General features: G+C 45.4%; 1 protein-coding gene across 7 annotated transcripts in view; it reads right to left on the reverse strand.

The window, feature by feature from the left end:
• The window catches only part of FLNA (filamin A), a 169209-nt gene that overhangs the window by 120806 nt on the left and 32261 nt on the right, over positions 1 to 16142 (reverse strand). For all 7 annotated transcript variants that reach the window (XM_067464199.1, XM_067464196.1, XM_067464197.1 and 4 more), the window contains exon 2: positions 8797 to 9293. In XM_067464199.1, the coding sequence (XP_067320300.1) occupies positions 8797 to 9220 (424 nt within the window). In that variant the 5' untranslated portion in view covers positions 9221 to 9293. The remainder of the gene's footprint in view (positions 1 to 8796; positions 9294 to 16142) is intronic.

A 16142-nucleotide genomic window follows, 5' to 3' on the forward strand; every position in this document is an offset into this window, starting at 1 on the left:
CGGCCCAGAAACTTCAATTAGCCCAACGCTCGGCAGCCAGACTTCTAACCGGGGCAATGTTTTAAAAGTTTTGAGGATCCCTGCTCTAAACAATTCTGGGAAGGTCACAGTTACACTCCAATCCAAAGACCTCAGCTTAGATATGAAAGAATGTGTGCAGTAGTCAGACTAGATCTATGACTGTTGAGACTGGTGATATGAGTAAGAGACAGCAAATGGTCACAGTAAGGCTTGAAGTTTCCAGAAGTCATCTTCCCATTCTAGTTTAGGCATTAGCTGAGAAAATACAAGGACTTCCCACTCATATCTACCCCTAGAAGGCCACATTTTCTCTTGTCTTCCACTAGACCTGCTGGAGCAAAATCCCATGAGCCAAAGCATAATTAATGGCAAGGAAGGCTGGAAGCTGTAATCCAACTACATTGCAAGGTCACAGTTCACCTATCTCTGTAATAGATCCATTTCTGTTGTGCTATGGAAGTTGTGAGAGGCTCAACCTCACCTGCTTTTCTGGGACTGTTAGGATGATGGTGACGTTATGTGCCTTCAAGTCACTGCCAACTTATGGTGACACTAAGGCAAAACTACCGGGGTGTTCTCTCAGCAAAGCGTGTAGGACTGCTGCTCTACTCCTTTTGAAAATGAAAGAGTTTGACTTGCCCAGAGTCACCAAATGGGTTTCTATGGATAAGCAAGCATTTGAATTCTGGTTTCCAAACTTATACTCCAGCATTCAAACCACTACCCAGTGGTTCTCAACCTGTGGGTCCCCAGCTGTTTTGGCCTACAACTCCCAGAAACCCCAGCCAGTTTACTAGCTGTTAGGATTTCTGGGAGTTGAAGGCCAAAACATCTGGGGACCCACAGGTTGAGAACCACTGCACTACACCATGCTGGTCAGCAATAAAGACGCCGACACTAAGCAAGCAAGGAAGGACATGGAGGCCTATGATCCATGTGTTTGCACATGAATCTTAGGAGGTATGGTGTATCCCATAGCAGTGCAGCCTTACCCCTAAGCAGCTTGAGATTGTACACAGGGGGTGGCCAATCCCCCTATTTGTTTGTGTGCTTGAGAGAGCCAGTGAGAACATCAGAGGCATTTGCCAGGGTGAAACTTGGAAATATTTTTGGATTATAATTTGCAGGATTCCCCAGTCAGTACACCCACTGGCTATCCAGCTGAGCATTTCTGGGATTCTTGAAGGCTTTCATGGCCGGAATCACTGGATTGTTGTAGGTTTTCTGGACTATATGGCCATGTTCTAGAGGCATTTTCTCCTGACGTTTCGCCTGCATCCAACACAAGCATCCTCAGACCTCACTACCTCTGAGGATGCTTGCCATAGATGTAGGTGAAATGTCACGAGAAAATGCCTCTAGAACATGGCCATATAGCCCGGAAAACCTACAAAAACCCAGTTTCTGGGATTTGTGCTCCCTGGAAAGAAAGCTTCCAAGGCTACACAGTGTTGGTTAGGCCACCCCCTGTGTACAATCTCAAGCTGTTTAGGAGTAAGGCTGCACTGCTATGGGCTACACCATACCTCCTAGGATTGCAAACATTAGCCTTCCCTAACCAAGGACACAAGGAAGATAGATGCTTTTGAACTGTGGTGTTGGAGGAAAGTTCTGGGAGTGCTTTGGACAGCGGGAAGATCCAGCCAGTCCATACTTCAGGAAATAAAGCCCGACTGGTCATTGGAGAGAAGGGTAGTAGAGGTCAAGATGAAGTACTTTGGCCACATCATGAGAAAGGAAAGCTTAGAGAAGACAATGATGCTGGGGAAAATGGAAGGAAAAAGGGAGGGGCCAACCAAGGTCAAGATGGATGGATGGGATCCTTGAAGTGACTGGATTGACCTTGAAGGAGCTGGGGGTGGTGACTGTTGACAGGGGGTTCTGGCATGGGCTGGTCCATGAGGTCACGAAGAGTTGGAAACGACTGAACGAATTAAAAACAAGAACAACCAAGGGCACTCAGCAATCTCTGCTGGCTCACAAAGATCACTGTTCCTTGCTAGTCCGCCAATAGTCACATAGCTGCCGATGATGGCAATAATAATCCAACATACTTGGGAGGGACCAAACTGGCAAATGATAGTTTAGGAAGTGAAGAGGAAACATTTCCCCCCAACCTGTGTGATTTCTGGACAGCTAAAATGTAGGCTTGCCTTCTCCACTTATGTATTTCCAAGACAAAAGTATACAAGGTCGTTGGCATCCACTGAAAACTAGAAGGAAAGGAAATGACTTGTACTGCTGGATGGAGAAGGTATAGCCCTCCATATCCTGGATATTATTAACTTTATAGTCCACATATCTCACTGTAGTGACTCAAGGTGGCTAACAATCACACAATCTATAAAAATGTAAAACAAAACAAATACAAAAAAATGTTTTGGTGTTGCAGCGGGTTAAACCGCTGAGTTGCTGAACTTGCTGACCAAAAGGTTGGCGGTTCGAATCCAAGGAGTGGGGTGAGCTCCTGCTGTAAGGCCCAGCTTCTGCCAACCTAGCAGTTTGAAAACGTGCAAATGTGAGTAGACCAATAGGTACTGCTTCTGCAGGAAGGTAACAGAGCGCTTCATGCAACCATGCTGGCCACATGATCTTGAAGGTGTATACGGATAACGCTGGCTCTTTGGCTTAGAAATGAGATGAGCACCAACCTGCAGAGTCTATCATGACTAGACTTAATGTTAGAGAAAAATTTTACCTTTACTATCATAAGATGCAATCTAACATCTAATGGAGGGTCACCCAATAGGTAGGATTGCTCAAAACACTAAGACAGCTAAAGAGGCAGTTCGAGTGGCACTTTCCACAACACTCTGCAAAACTTTGCTGAAAATTAGCCTTTTGGACAGCCATTCCCACAATCCTCCAGGCAACTATCCTGGCTGGGGCTGTTACAGGATTTGTAGTGTCACATTTCCTTTTTCCCAGACTTGGGAAACAAGAGACAGGAAACCCCCTGGGCTACAACTACAATCATCCTCTTCCCTCAGATCTAGGGAAATAATGCTACCCCTCTATTCTGCCTTGGTTAGACCGCACCTGGAATATTGTGTCCAATTCTGGGCACCACAATTGAAGGGAGATATTGACAAGCTGGAATGTGTCCAGAGGAGGGCGACTAAAATGATCAAGGGTCTGGAGAACAAGCCCTATGAGGAGCAGCTTAAGGAGCTGGGCATATTTAGCCTGAAGAAGAGAAGGCTGAGAGGAGATATGATAGCCATTTATAAATATGTGAGAGGAAGCCACAGGGAGGAGGGAGCAAGCTTGTATTCTGCTTCCCTGGAGACTAGGACGCAATGGAACAATGGCTTCAAACTACAAGAAAGGAGATTCCATCTGAACATGAGGAAGAACTTCCTGAAGAAAGTCATCTTCAACCTCAGCAAGGTGGAGTGGATGAGGGATTAGAGGACATCCAACCCCAAATTGGGAAACAAGTCGTCCAGGAATTGGGAAACCCCAAATTGGGAAACAAGTCGTCCAAGTCCCCAGGGCCAGTTCAACTACACCCAAGAGTACTGAAGGAACTAGCGGAAGTCATTGGCAATCATCTTTGAGAGTTCTTGGAGAACGGGAGACGTTCCAGTGGATTGGAGGAGAGCCAATGTGGTCCCAATCTTCAAGAAGGGAAAAAAGGATGACCCAAACAATTACCGTCCGGTCAGCCTTACATCGATACCAGGCAAGATTCTGGAAAAGATTGTTAAGGAAGTGGTCTACAAACACTTAGAAACAAATGCGGTCATCGCTAATAGTCAACATGGATTTATCAAAAACAAGTCATGCCAGACTAATCTGATCTCTTTTTTCAATAGAGTTACAAGCTGGGTAGATGCGGGGAATGCCGTGGATGTGGCGTACCTGGATTTCAGTAAGGCCTTCGACAAGGTCCTCCACGACCTTCTGGCAAGGAAACTAGTCCAATGTGGGCTAGGCAAAACTACGGTGAGGTGGTTCTGTAATTGGTTAAATGGACGAACCCAGAGGGTGCTCACTAATGCTTCCTCTTCATCTTGGAAAGAAGTGACAAGCGGAGTGCCACAAGCAGGGTTCCGTCCTGGGCCCGGTCCTGTTCAACATCTTTATTAATGACTTAGATGAAGGGTTAGAAGGCAGGATCATCAAGTTTTCAGACGACACCAAATTGGGAGGGATAGCCAATACTCCAGAGGACAGGAGCAGAGTTCAAAACCATCTTGACAGATTAGAGAGATGGGCCAAAACGAACAAAATGAAGTTCAACAGTGACAAATGCAAGCTACTCCACTTAGGCAGAAAAAACGAAAGATACGGAATGGGGGACAATGCCTGGCTCGAGAGCAGTATGTGTGAAAAAGATCTTGGGAGTCCTCATGGACAACAAGTTAAACATGAACCAACAATGTTATGTGGCGGCAAAAAAAGCCATGAAGAACATGAGGAAGAACTTCCTGACTGTGAGAGCCATTCAGCAGTGGAACTCTCTGCACTGGAGTGTGGTAGAGGCTCCTTCTTTGGAAGCTTTTAAACAGAGGCTGGATGGCCATCTGTCGGGGGTGCTTTGAATGCAATATTCCTGCTTCTTGGCAGAGGGTTGGACTGGATGGCCCATGAGGTCTCTTCCAACTCTATGATTCTATGATGGGAGTTGCAGTCCAATGCAAAGAGGGAGAGTAAGCTCAATTAACAGGACTCCCAGGAAGGAGGCCAGGGATGTTCTTCCTCCTCAGGACGTGCAACCACACTTGAGCTCCAGGCCAGACTATCTCAGGGGTGGTTTGGAAGCAATAAGGCCATTGCTTCATTGTCATTTAAGAGAGCCGCAGGCCAGGAAGCCAGAGCGGCTCAACCGCATCTCTTCCCCACCCTTCCCTCCCGCTCTAGCCACAAGTTTGTGGCCACTTCTGCTCAAGATTTGGCAACCGGCCCACTGCAGTGGGGAGGAGGTCGAGGAAAGGATGGGGGGAGGAAGAAGAACAGAAGAAGCTGGTCAGACCGGAAAAAGGGGTATGCTATTTTTTTGGGGGGGGGGGTGTCAACGGAGGGGTGAAGCCCATCCACAATTTGGGAGAGTCAGCCTCTCCCTTCCCAGCCCTGCTTAACATTGTTGCCTCTGAATCTTTGAAACTTAAGGGGCTCCCAAGATGTTTGGAGAGAAATAGAAGAGGGAGAGAGTTGGCGCGGTTTGCGTTGGCCTTGCAGACAAAAAGCTTGAAACCAGAGCCGCCCTCCCTGCTCCGCCCCACGGCAGCCGCCCCTCATGCAGGCCCCAGGACTCCGCTTTTCTCCCCCCCCCCAAAAAAACTTTAAAAAAAATACCCTCTTCTATTGCAATCACAATTTCACCAGTTGCATCTTTGATTATACCCAACAACACATTTTTTTCTTGCTATCTTAGTTTTTAGGCCTATTCGGGTCCCCGATTCAGAACACCGTATCAGCTCTGATTTCTTAGTTATGCCTATCAGTTTTCTATGAGCAATAAGTAGATAGTATATTCCGTATCTCAAACATTAGAGACACTAGTGGCAAACCGGTAGTATTTTTGGAATCCGCTGGTCCAATAAACTCAGAAACTCGACTAACATTTGAGCTCAAAGGTGGCCCAGCCATGAAATTTCCGAGGCCTCTTCCACACAGCTGAATAAAACCCCATATTATCTGCTTTGAACTGGAATATATGGCAGTGTGGAGTCAGATAATCCAGTTCAAAGCAGATATTGTGGGATTCCCTGCCCTGATATTTTGGGTTATATGCCTATCTGAAAGGGCCCTGTGCTAAACTTACTACAAAGTTTCTCTGGGCATTCCTCTACTACTACCCACAGTCACAAAGGCATCCGCAAGTGCTTTATTCAAAATATTTTACATATAACACAGTGTAATTTGCTATATGTCCATTATACGTCATACTATAGTATTGTAAATTAAAGAAAAAAGTCACTGCACAAGGTTGCTGTGAGTTTTCCAGGCTGTATAGCCATGTTCTTCTAAAAACAGGACAGTAATAAAGAACTGGGTTGTTGTAGGTTTCTAATGTTCTAAAGGCATTTTCTCCTGACATTTCGCCTGCATCTATGGCAAGCATCCTCAGAGGTAGTGAGTAATAAAGAACACAACTCAGTAAAACAGAGGAATTCCAGACAGGAAACAACCAGGGCCAGCTAACACCTCCCAACAAAGGATTCCCTGTCTCATCCTGATTTTAGCATTTTTAGTTTTTTATCTTGCACATGCGGCCCGCTCATTGTTATTTTATTGTGTATTATTTTGCTTTATCGTGGTTTTTTTGGAACTTATATATTTTATGTATTTTACTGTGTTGTTATTGTGTTTTGGTTTTATTTTGTTGTAATATGCTGTTAGGCTTGGCCACATGTAGGCTGCCCCGAGTCCCCATTGGGGAGATGGTGGCAGGGTATTAAATAAAATTATTATTATTAATATTATTATTATTATTATTATTATTATTATTATAAAAGCTTATGCTTTAACAAGTCGGTTAGTTGTTTTTTTTTAATTAATTAATGTTTTATTGGAGGGATGTGGTGGGGGTACATAAACAATTTTATTTTATTATTATTATTCCCACAGGCAGGATGCAGCCAGACCTTGAAGCTGAAAGACCATTCAATGCTAATCAAGGTGGCCAATTGAAACATAAACCTCCAAAAGACAAGAGTTCTTTCTCCCACCCTGGACATTTCACAGATACATAAACCCCACTTGCCTAGTTTCCAACAGACCTCACAACCTCTGAGGATGCCTGCCAAAGATGTGGGCGAAATGTCAGAAGTGAATGCTTCTGGAACATGGCCATACTGTCTGGAAAACTCACAGCAACTCTGGCCATGAAAGCCTTCGACAACATATAGTCACTCCATAATTGTGACTTTTTGGGCTCCCTTTTCTAGTGGCCACTGTGTTTCTTTGAAGCCCAAGTAAAGGCATTTGTATTGAAGAATAATGGTAATTATTGTTGGTATTGAAGTATAACTAATCATCAAGACTTTGTCAGTGTTACAGACTCCACCTTACCTTCTAACGGTACGTAAGCCTTGCAAAGGCCCACCCTGTAGTAGCCACAGTGTTGAGCAGAAGCCCAAACAAAGGCATTCGTACTGAAACATTACTAGAACTATGATGATTTCATCAATGCTGCAAACTCTATCTAACGTTCGAATGGTGTGCAAGCTTTGCAAAGAGTGGCCCAGCCATGCATTCATGATGGCAAAGCTCACTCTAAAGCATTGTTTCTCAACCTTTCTGATCTGCGACCCCTTAATACACTTCCTTGTGTTGTAGTGACCCCCAACTATAACATTATTTTTGTTGCTACTTCCTAACTGTAATTTTGCTACTGTTATGAATCATAATATAAGTATCTGATATCAGGATGTATTTTCATCCACTCGACTAAATTTGGCACAAATTTCCAAATACTGGTCAGGTTGAAGGGGACTGGTGTTGTCATTTGAAAGTTGTAGTTCCTGGGATTTATAGTTCACCTACAATCAAAGAGCATTCTGAACTCCACCAATGATGGAATTGAACCAAACTTGGCACACAGAACTCCCAAGACCAACAGAAAACATTAGAAGGGTTTGGTGAGCATTGACCTTGAGTTTGGGAGTTGTAGTTCACCTACATTCAGAGAGAACTGTGGATTCAAACAATGATGGATCTGGACCAAACTTGGCACAGATACTCAATATGCCCAAATGTGAACACTGGTGGAGTTTAGGGAAAATAGAGCTTGACATTTGGGAGTTGCAGCTGCTGGGATTTATAGTTCACCTACAATCAAAGAGCATTCTGAACTCTGCCAACAATAGAATTGGGCCAAACTTCCCACACAGAGACCTCCATGACCAAGAGTAAATACTGTGTTTTCTGATGGTCTTTGGTGACCCCTCTGAAACCCCCTCGTGACCCACCTGACCCAGATAGAGAAACTAAAGTTTCTCAAAAGTTTACTAAAGTTTCTTAAAAGTTGCTCTAAAGTTTACTACTACTGGCAGGGCATGGATATTGGGGGAAAGGGCTGCACATGATAAGTTCTTAAAGGTGCACACCTTGGGGAGAGGAGATACTCTGTCCTTGCCAGGAAAGGAGCCCTCCCCTTTTCTTCTCCCCCTCCTCCTCTTAGGTCCCCTCCTTCCTCTTCCTCTTAGGTGTCCCCTTCCTCCTCCTCCTCCTCCTCTTCTTAGGAGTCCCCTTCCTCCTCCTCTTAGGAGTCCCCCTCCTCCTCCTCCTCCTCCTCCTCTTCTTCTTCTCCTCCTCCTCCTCCTCCTCCTCCTCCTCCTCCTCCTCCTCCTCCTCGGTATCCTCCTCCTCCTCTTTGGTGTCCCCTTCCTCCTCATCCTCCTCCTCCTCCTCTTAGGAGTCCCCTTCCTCCTCCTCCTCCTCTTCTTCCTCCTTCTCCTCCTAGGTGTCCTCCTCCTCCCCCTCTTCCTCCTCCTCCTAGGTGTCCCCTTCCTTCTCCTCCTCCTCCTCTTATGTGTCCCCTTCCTCCTCCTCCTCCTCCTCCTCCTCCTCCTCCTCCTCCTCCTAAGTGTCCCCTTCCTCCTCCTCTTCCTCCTCCTCCTCCTAGGTGTCCCCTTCCTCCTCCAACTCCTCTTCCTAGGTGTCCCCTTCCCCCTCCTCCTCCCCTTCCTCCTCTTAGGTGTCCCCCTTCCTCTTCCTCGTCCTCCTCCTCCTAGGTGTCCCCCTTCCTCGTCCTCCTCCTCCTAGGTGTCCCTTTTCTCCTCCTCCTCCACTTAGGTGTCCCCTTCCTCCTCCCCCTCCTCTCACCGATGGAGACGAGCTTGATGTTCTCCCTCTCGAGGAACTCGAGGGCGACGGAGACGTTCTCGAGCTGCATCTGGCGGAAGGTGGGTCGGGCGTTGTACTTGCGTCCCATCTTCTTCTGGCTGAGCACCTCGAGGAGCGCGATCAGGCGCAGCCCGTCGCCCAGGTCCGTCTGCAGGTTGGCGATGCGCTTCTGGACGCACTTGAGGTGCTCGTTGCACCAGCGCGTGAAGGTGTTCTGCTGGATCTTCTTCCAGGGCGCGTCCTCCGCCAGGTCCTTCTCCGTGGCCGGCATCTCGGCAGCGTCCTCCCCGGGGACCGTGCTCCCTCCGCCGCCGCCTCCCCCAACTCCGCCGCCGCTGCCTCCTCTCGCTCCTCCTCCTCCCGCTCCGGAGGCCTGATGCAGGCGCGCCTGGGAGCCGCTCATTATAACGGGGGGCTGGCGCTGGGCGGGACCCTGGCGCTGAGTGGGATGGGGCCGCTCTTAAAGGCGCAGGAGCCTAAGGGGGAAGAAGAGAGGGGGGCCAGGAGAGAGGGAAAGGAAGGAAGAAAGAAAAGGAGACAAGGAGAGAGAGAGAGAGAGAGAGAGAGAGAAAGGAGAGAGAGGAGACAAGGAGAGGGGAAAAGAGAAAAAGTAAAGAAGGAGAGGAGACAAGGAGAAAAAGAGAGAAAGGAGTGAAGAGGAAGAAAGACAGGAGACAAGGAGAAAGAGAGAAAGAAGAGAGGAGGAAAAGAGGAAGGAGACAAGGTGAGAGAAGGAGAAAAAGAAGAAAAAGAGGACAAGGAGGGAGAGAGAAAGAAAGGAGACAGAGAAGACAAGGAGAAGGGGGAAATGGGGGGAGGAGAAAGAGAGAAGGAAGAGAGGAGTAAAAGAGGAAGGAGTAAAGAAGAAGGAGAGAGAGGCAGCAAGGAGAAAAAGAAAGGAGTGAAGAGGAAGAAAGACAGGAGACAAAGAGAAAGAGAGAAAGAAGAGAGGAGAACAATAGGAATTAGAGAAGGCGAGAGAAGGAGAAAAAGAAGAAAAAGAGGACAAGGAGGGAGAGAAAAAAAGGAGACAGAGAAGACAAGGAGGAGGGGGAAATGAGGGCAAAAGGAGAAAGAGAGAAAGGAGTGAAGAGGAAAAAAGAAAGGAGACAAGGAGAGAGAAAGAGAAAGGAGTAAAGAGGAAAGAGAGAGAGGAGGCAAGGAGAAAAAGAGGGAGAGAAAAAAAGGAGAACAAGGAAACAAGGGGAGAGAGAAAAAGAAAGGAGAGAGGGAATTCCAGGAGAGGGGGAAAGGAGAAAGAGAGGAGTGGAGAGGAAAAAAGACAAAAAGAGAGGAGAAGAGGAAGAAAGACAAGAGACAAGGAGAGAGAGAGAAAGGAGAAAAAGAAGGAAAAGAGAACAAGGAAACAAGGAGAGATAGAGAGAGAGAAGACAAGGAGAGAGGGAAAGGAGAAAGGAAAAGGAGAAAGAGGAGTGGAGAGGAAGAAAGACAGAAAGAGAGGGGTGAAGAAGACAGGAGAGAAAGAGAAAAAAGAAAAAGAAGGGGAAAAGGTAGAAAAGGACAGGGAAACAAGAGGGAGAGAAAGAAAGAAGAGAGAGAAGACAAGGAGAGGGGGAAAGGAGAAAGAGAGGAGTGAAGAGGGAGAAGAGACAAGGAGCAGGAGAAAGGAGAAAGAAGAAAAAAGGACAGGGAGAGAGAGATAGAAAGAAAGAAGTAAAGGGGGCAAGGGGAGAGAGAGAAAGAAGGGAGAAAGAAAGAAATGGAAAGGAAGAAAGAGAGAAGAGACAAGGAGAGAGGGAGAAAGATAAAAAGAGACAATAGGAGCAACAAAGGAGAGAGAGAAAGAAAAATGGGGAATGAGAGAAAGTAGGCAAGAAGAGAGGAATGCGAAGAGAAAAGGAGACAAAGAGAGTGAGAAAGAAAGGTGAAAGGAGAGAAGAGAAAGGAGAAACCAAGGAGTCAAGGAAAGAGAGGGCAAAAGAAGAAAGGAAAAGGAGAAAAGAAAGGAGACAAGGAGAGAGAGAGAGAAAGAAAGGAGACAAGGGAAAAAAGAGAGAATTAAAAAAAATTAAAAATTTTAAAGTGGAATTTAAATGCTACACATTTTGCTCCAATCCCCAACACATGCCACCAAAAGAAAAGTTTTTCTTCCCTTCTTTTCAGGCCAAGGTTTCAGAAGGAGGTGCTTCAACTTTGGGATGCCATTACTGCCTTCCTCATAAGTAATAATAATAATGATGATAATAATAATAATAATAATAATAATAATTTAAAAAATATGACCCACCCCTTCTTATGGCTGGAGGCAGGGCACCACATAGATTCAATACATTCATAAAAGGATATATTTAAACACACAGATTAAAATACATGGCATCACAACAACAACAACCCTGTCTCACCAGCCAAAAGCTGGCCCACACTTCCCATTGAAATACTAATTATTAATTGTTTTAATTATTGTATTGTTTTAAGTGTTTTTCGCACTACAAATAAGATATATAGGAATTCAGTCATATTTTTTTTCAAATTATAATCTGGCCCTCCCAACGGTTTGAGGGATTGTGACCTGGCCCTCTGTTTAAAAAGTTTGAGGACCTCTGTTTTAAAGGAAGGGATTGGGAAAACAACCTCTGAGTATTCCTTTTGTAAGAAACTCCATCAGTCCATAGGTGGCTTAAAGGCACACAGACCCAAAATGCTATTAAGTGTCAGTGTGGTGCAGTGGTTTGACTACTTAGGCAGGACTCTGGGAAACTAAGGTTTGAATCCCTGTTCAGATCTGGGCAAGTGGCACTCTCTCAACCCCAAGCTGCTAAGTTTGTTGACCAAAAGGTTGCAGGTTCGAATCCGGGGAGCGGCGTGAGCTTCCGCTGTCAGCCCCAGCTTCTGCCAACCTAGCAGTTATGCTGGCCACATGACCTTGGAGGTGTCTATGGACAACGCCAGCTCTTCAGCTTAGAAATGGAGATGAGCACCAAACCACAGAGTCGGACACGACCGGACTTAATGTCAGGGGAAAATCTTTACCTACCTTTACTAACTCTTACATTACTTCACCCTTATCCTGTCCCACCTGAGTTAAATTACTTCACTGCTATCTTGTTGCAGCTATAACTCTCACTCGTGCACGTCTTGCCTTCATTAATTCTGACCCTCGTTGTGAAAGTAGTGTAGTGTAGGGTCTCAGCTATCATACTTTTGCCCAAGATGGCAAAGGCTGTTTGGTTTCCCACATTATTACTTCAAAAACAACGACTCTTTGGTGCACCGCACATTCTAGATCAGGCCTCTTCAACCTGAGGTCCTCCAGATATATTGAACTTAAACTCCCAGAATTCCTGAGCATTGAACAAATGGGCAAGGGCTTCTGGGAGTTGTAGGGCCAAACACCTGTAGGACCACAGGTGGAAGAGGCCTGCTCTAGATGTCAGAGGAGGGCAGCTTCCACCAATTCTGCTCAGACTGGTCAGTGGTGAGGGACATCCAATAGCACCAGAATGTTGTTTTTTTTTTTTCATGTCAGGAGTGACTTAAGAAACTGTAAGTTACTTCTGGTGTGAGGGAAATGGCCATCTGAAAGGATGTTGCCCAAGTTATGCCCAGATGTTTTACCAGCCTGTGGGAGGCTCCTCTCATGTCCTGATATGGGAAGCTGGAGCTGACAGATGGGAGCTCACCCCATCCCCCAAATTTGAACTGTTGACCTTTCAGTTAGCAGTCCTGCTGGCACAAGGGTTTAACCCATTGTGCCACTGGGAACTCCACCAGCATGATGCAGTGATTTGAATGTTGGATTATGACTCTGGATCCCAGCATTTGAATCCCTGCTCACCCATGGATAAGTCACACTCTCTTAGCTTCCAGCTATGCAAAGGTGAACCCTCCTCTAAAGAAATCAGCCCAAGAAAACCTCATGTGGACCTCATCACACTAGAGCAGGGGTCCTCAAACTAAGACCTGGGGGCCGGATAAGGCTCTCCAAGGTCATTTACCCGGCCCTCACTCAGGGTCAACCTAAGTCTGAAACAACTTGAAAGCACACAACAACAACAACAACAACAACAACAACAACAACAACAATGCTATCTCATCATCCAAAAGCAGGTCCACACTTCTCATTGAAATACTAAGTTTATATTTGTTTAAATTGTTCTTCATTTTAATTACTGTACTGTTTTAAAGTGTTTTTTGCACTATAAATATATGCAGTGTGCATAGGAATTCATTCATGTATTTTTCAAATTATAATCTGGCCCTCCAACAGTTTGAGGAACTGTGTCCTGACTCTCTGTTTAAAAAGTTTGAGGACCTCATCACACTAGAGCAGTGTTTCTCAACCTGGGGGTCGGGACTCCTGAGGGGGTCGCGAAGGGGTGTCAGAGGGGTCGTCAAAAACCATCAGAAAACATAGCATTTTCTGATGGTCATGGGGATTCCATGTGGGAAGTTTGAGCCAATTCTATGGTTGGTGGAGTTCAGAATGTTCTTTGATTGTAGTGAACTATAAATCCCAGCAATTACAATTCCCAAAAGTCAAGGCCTATTTTCCCCAGACTCCACCAGTGTTCACATTTCTGCATATTGAGTATTTGTGCCAAGTTTGGTCCAGAGCCACCATTGCGTGAGTCCACAGTGCTCGCTGAATATAGGTGAACTACAACTCCCAAACTCAAGGTCAATGCCCACTAAACCCTTCCAGTGTTTTCCGTTGGTCGTGGCAGTTCTGTGCGGCAAATTAGGTTCAAAATCATTGCTCGTGGAGTTCAGAATGTTCTTTGATTGTAGTGAACTATAAATCCCAGCAATTACCATTCCCAAAAGTCAAGGCCTATTTTCCCCAGACTCCACCAGTGTTCACATTTGTGCATATTGAGTATTTGTGCCAAGTTTGGTCCAGAGCCACCATTGTGTGAGTCCACAGTGCTCGCTGAATATAGGTGAACTACAACTCCCAAACTCAAGGTCAATGCCCACCAAACCCAGTGTTTTCCGTTGGTCATGGCAGTTCTGTGCGGCAAATTAGGTTCAAAATCATTGCTGGTGGAGTTCAGAATGCTCTTTGACAGCAACTACAACTCCCAAAATACAAAATCAATCCTCCCGCAAACCCACTAGCATTTACATGTGGGTGCATTAGGTATTTGTGCCCAGTTTGGTCCAGTGAATGAAAATACATCTTGCATATCTGATATTTATATTATGATTTATAACAGTAGTAAAATGACTGTTATGAAGTAGTAACAAAAACAATGTTATGGTTGGGGGGGTCACCATAACATGAGGGACTGTATTAAGGGGTCACGGCATTAGGAAGGTTGAGAACCACTGCACTAGAGCATGGGTCCACTTTAAATCCAGTTTCTGCCTCCTAATTCTGGGGCTTGTAGTTTAGTAAGGGGCCTTTAAACTACTCAGCCAGACACGACCTCGCCTCACTAAGCTGCAAACCCCAGAATTCTTTAGGAAACAGAAACCAGATTTGAAGTGGATCCATGCTCTACTGTGATAAGGCTGCACAGAGTCAACTAAGGTCCGAAACAACTTGATAACACAAACCGAATGCCTGCAAGTCTCCACATTCTGCACGATTGCTTTCAAAAAACAGTGTTTTGCAAGAGGATCATCTGTACCTCCAGGCTTAAGAGATAGTGGGATTCTGGACCCTATATGGGGACAGAGGGGGATCAAGTTTGAAGCTGGGTTAGATCTAAGCCTTTGGAGGTGATGGGGAGGCTGGGAATTCCAGACAAGCTGACTCACCCAGGCCAGACGATGATCAGGGCATGAATAGATGAAGCACCCCCCCCCCCCCCACACACACTGCTTCCTCTCTTTATCCTCCTCCCTTCTCATTCATATAGGATTGAAGACACTGCCACGCACCCTTGTGAACTTATAGCCCCTTTCTTGGACTATAAATCCCAGCAGCTTTTAGCCAGTACACTCAAGGGTAGTGAAGGAACCTGCAGTACCACAGTGTTCATTGCACTGTTGCCTTGGAAGATCTTGTATGCTTTGGCATTAAAAAAAACTTGAGATTCACCCACAATTAGTGCAGTTTGACACCACTTGAAGTGCCATGGCTCAATGCTATGGAATTATGGGAGCTTTTCATATTTATTTATTTATTTACGACATTTATATGCCACCCTTCTCACCCTGAAGGGGACTCAGAGTCATATACATATATATGTATACATACAATATATTCTAATATATTGTTTAAGGAGCTCCACTGGCTGCTGTTTATTTTCCGGGCCCAATTCAAGGTGCAGGTTTTGACCTACAAAGCCCTGAATGGTTTGGGACCCGCCTACCTGCGCGACTGCATTTCCATCTACGAACCCACATGGTCTCTACGAACCCACATCTTCCGAAAAGGCTCTTCTCTCGCTCCCGCCCACATTGCAAGTGCAACTTGTGGGGACGAGAGAGAGGGCCTTCTCTGTGGTGGCCCCTGGCTCTGGAATTCACTCCCCAGAGATATTAGGCAAGCCCCCACGCTGGCAATCTTCAGGAGGAATCTGAATACCTGGTTATTCCAATGTGCCTTCAATGATTGAATGTAAGATACTCCCTGACCAAACGTAGTACAAAATGACCTCAGAAGCACTTTATTTTATGGTTTGTGCAATTAAATCCTTCCTCATCCCCGGATCCTCCTCCCCGATAATTTACATTGTCCTATCTCCCAGTGTTTTAAAATTTTATCTTTGAATTTGGCCCTGCCCAGTGTAATCTTTTGTGTTTTAATGTTTGATTTTATATTGTTGTGTTGCTTATTATATTGGTTTTGCATTTTATGTATTTTATTTTCTGGTTTTGTTATGCCACCGAGAGGGCCTTCTCGGTGGTGGCCCCCCGACTCTGGAACTCACTCCCCAAGGACATCAGGCATGCCCCAACTCTGGCAGTCTTTAGGAGGAGCCTGAAAACATGGCTGTTCCAGTGTACCTTCCCAGAATAAGGAAAATCCCCAGCAATATGTCCTCAGAATGCACTTTACTACTGGTTTAGGATTGACTGCACTCCCTCACCTCTCTTTTAAAACCCTATACCAGATATATCTTACCTTGTTCATGCCCAGCGTTTATTTTTTAATTTTTAAACTATTACATTTGGCCCGGCCATAGGTTTTTAAATCCTTGTGTGTTACTGTTTATCGGTTATTGTTTATATGTCATTTATATTAATTGTATTGTATTTATTGTTTTTGTTTATTGCTTTTTGTTTTATTGATGTGTTGTTGGGCTTGGCCTCATGTAAGCCGCTCCAAGTCCCTTGAGGAGATGGTGGCGGGGTATAAATAAAGTTTTTTTAAAATTATTATTATTATTATTATTATTATTATTATTATATTG

This window comes from Anolis sagrei, chromosome 2, assembly GCF_037176765.1.
Source record: "Anolis sagrei isolate rAnoSag1 chromosome 2, rAnoSag1.mat, whole genome shotgun sequence".
NCBI lineage: Eukaryota > Metazoa > Chordata > Lepidosauria > Squamata > Dactyloidae > Anolis > Anolis sagrei.